A 2,717-nucleotide genomic window follows, 5' to 3' on the forward strand; every position below is an offset into this window, starting at 1 on the left:
ACCCGCCCCAAGACTTTGGCCCTCCCTACCCCGATCCAATCCACAACCTCTCCTTTGAAGAGCTGGCCTACAGCCTCGGCATTACCGGCCCCGTCAACTTCCCCATCCAGCCGTGGCCCCCCGCCTTCTCCTCCTCCTCCTCCTCCTCCCTCGGTCCCCACGCGGACACGAGCATGGCCGAAGACCCCGCCAGCGCCGAGGCCTGCGTGCGCTATGCCCTCGCCATTGACCCGTGGGTCGGCCAGTTTGGCGACGTCCTCGACGGCGTGCGCGCGGGCGGAGGCGCCGACGGCGCGGGCGGGCCTGCCGGTGGAGGTCCTGGTGGCAGCGGTGGCTGGGCGGGACCGGCGCAGCAGTTCCAGATGTGATTCTACAGTTTTTTTTTTTTTTCCTTTTTGTGTGTGTGTGTGCTCGTCTACATACCCCCTTTTTGTTTTTGTCTTTCGTGTTGGGTCCATGGGCGGAGTTTCGGTCGGCTTTCATGGTCATTCCTTTTTCCCAATCCTCGGCGCCCATTCTTCCCTGTGCACGGAAACCCTATTCTTCCTCCTGCGTCGAGGTTCGGCACGATGCGCGCCCCTCCCCCCCCCAATGCACTAGCCTCTCTCCTCCGCGGCATGGTTTGCACTTGTTCGTCTTCTCGCGTCATGGATCAACGCTGGACATGGCTCCGAACACTGAGACGGCAGGAGGAACGGACTTGCATTTCTTCCCTGTCCATCATGTCAGTGGACAAATGCATCCCTTTTCCAGAAGAAGCGTTCTGCACAGGGTGGAGGGGGAGGGGGGGGGAATACCCGCTGTTTCATGTATATTTTTACCTTGGGGCGTACAAGGGCTGGGATCGGCGGTCGGACGGACGGGCATCAGGACAACGGTTTGGAAGCATAGCAGAAGCGCGGTCGGTGCGAATGGCGTTTATTTTGTTTTTTATCGACAACGTCAATCGGTCGAAACATGTACGAGTTTGTGCCTAGTTAGAGCGCCGTGTGTCTGGTGATGTGTGTCAATACGAACAGAGCACCCGTGGCTTTTGTGACTTGTCAATGTGAGACTTGTCTTGATTGAGTCGCTATACTCTCTTCCAAGTCTGTCAAACTCAAACAATGCTCTTGAGCTCGGTTGCATTCCCCGTGGAATACACATCGGCTCAATCGCCAGCCTCCATCAATTTCATCGTGTCCTTCAACAGGTGGATCACCCTCATCTGGTCTTGGCCGCCTGCCCCCTGGTCCTTCAGACTCTTCGTTTGATACATTCTCGTGACACGGCCTTGCACCTCTTCTTCGTCCTCGAGCCCTCTCTGCAAAAGCCAAACCATGTATCCATATTCGTACCAGTCCAATTTTGGAGTCCAGTCACAGGTAATATGATAGCCGCTGCCGATTCGTTCCCGCGCTCGTAATAACAATGACCCGTGTTTGCCTTGGCATCGCGTCCTGCTCTGCCTCCCCCAGCTGCTCTACCCATAGAGCCCTAGTCCACGCAAGTCTGCAAAACACAGTGACCAGTATTCCGTGCTGAAAGGTACATAGCCGTCTAATCTGACGTCAAAACGCCCGCACCTGTCATTCAAATCAAGCAATCAATCTGGCGCAACTCCTGACATTTATGAAATGCCGCCGCTGTTGGTAAGAGGGGGTATTGGTGAAGGAGGAAATCGTAAAAGTGAGATGTCGTGGAGAGGGGTAGGTGGCGGGTGCGTGGCATACGGCATTCCTACCCATGCAATGTACATGGACCATGAGTTTTTGTGACATATTCAGCGCCGCTGAAGTCTCTTCAGTCCATGTAGAAGTCTCCCTTGAGAATACGCTCCTGGAAAGCGTCGGGTTTCTTTCGCTGGGGCTCAGGAGCCTTAGGCTTCATGGCGGCGGCCTGCGCGGGCGGGGCGGGCATGTCAGACACAGATTTGGCGCGGTCGTGCATGGCGCTGCCGTTGCCACGGGGTGGCGAGGTGGACGCAGTCGAGCCAAAGGAGAATGACGGTCGGGGGCCCTGGACAGAGCTCTCAGCTCGGGACTTGAGTTGCTCGGACCAGTTAAATCCTTGATCTGCCAAAGAGAAGAATCGTTAGTCCAGGATCGATCGAGTGGTGCATTGCTTGCCAGGGATATGATCATGTCTTTCGGCATGCGCAGTCGTTGAGGTCCGCCCCCTGCAACGGGTGCAGGTGGACGACGACGAGCTGGTGCGGTTGACTTTGTGGGAATCGCACCTGTTCTCGTCGAGGGAACTCGGGGGTTCACACTGCTTCGTCTGCCGCTCATGGTAGACATTTGATGAAGGGGAGCATTGGAGGGGACAGATGTTGATGCAGATGGGTGATTACCATTTGGCGCTGAGGGGCTTCCGCCACCTGGACGAACATTGCGCATGGCGGGGGCCCCAAAGCTCATACGGCGGGCGAAAGGGGTGGTGGGCGGAGCGCGTACAACCTCCTCTTCGTCAATGGCGTTCTCGTCAAACGAGTCAGAGTTGGTCGACATGCTGCCTCGTCGAAAGCCTGTGAAGGGGCTGGGGTTGGTAGGCGAGGTGCCAGCCAGGCCGATACCCGTGGTGGCAACAGAGAGACGTCGTCGCTGGGCCTCACTGTTCTGGTAGTTTTGGCCGACCGAGGTCGAGTTGCTGCGGAAAAGGCCAGCCAGGGCCTGCTGGGTGACTGAGCCGCGACGTCGGTGGTTCATGTCGGCGTTGTTGTTGGCGTTGTCGTTGAC

General features: G+C 57.2%; 2 protein-coding genes across 2 annotated transcripts in view; one reads left to right on the plus strand and one right to left on the minus strand.

Annotated features, from left to right (window-relative positions):
• The window catches only part of VDBG_05005 (conserved hypothetical protein), a gene marked incomplete at both ends in the record, with an annotated part of 3,012 nt that extends 2,644 nt beyond the window's left edge, over positions 1-368 (plus strand). Inside the window, one exon of the mRNA XM_003005353.1 lies at positions 74-368. Coding sequence (XP_003005399.1) covers positions 74-368 — 295 coding nt within the window. The remainder of the gene's footprint in view (positions 1-73) is intronic.
• A 1,414-nt stretch (positions 369-1,782) lies between these two features.
• Positions 1,783-2,489, minus strand: VDBG_05006 (conserved hypothetical protein; the record flags this gene model as incomplete). The annotated part of the gene is made up of 2 exons (XM_003005354.1): positions 1,783-2,054; positions 2,219-2,489. 2 exons carry the CDS (start codon positions 2,487-2,489, stop codon positions 1,783-1,785), a joined length of 543 nt encoding a protein of 180 aa, XP_003005400.1.
• Positions 2,490-2,717: the final 228 nt, after the last annotated feature.

This window comes from Verticillium alfalfae, genomic scaffold (genome assembly GCF_000150825.1).
Source record: "Verticillium alfalfae VaMs.102 supercont1.5 genomic scaffold, whole genome shotgun sequence".
Lineage (NCBI taxonomy): Eukaryota > Fungi > Ascomycota > Sordariomycetes > Glomerellales > Plectosphaerellaceae > Verticillium > Verticillium alfalfae.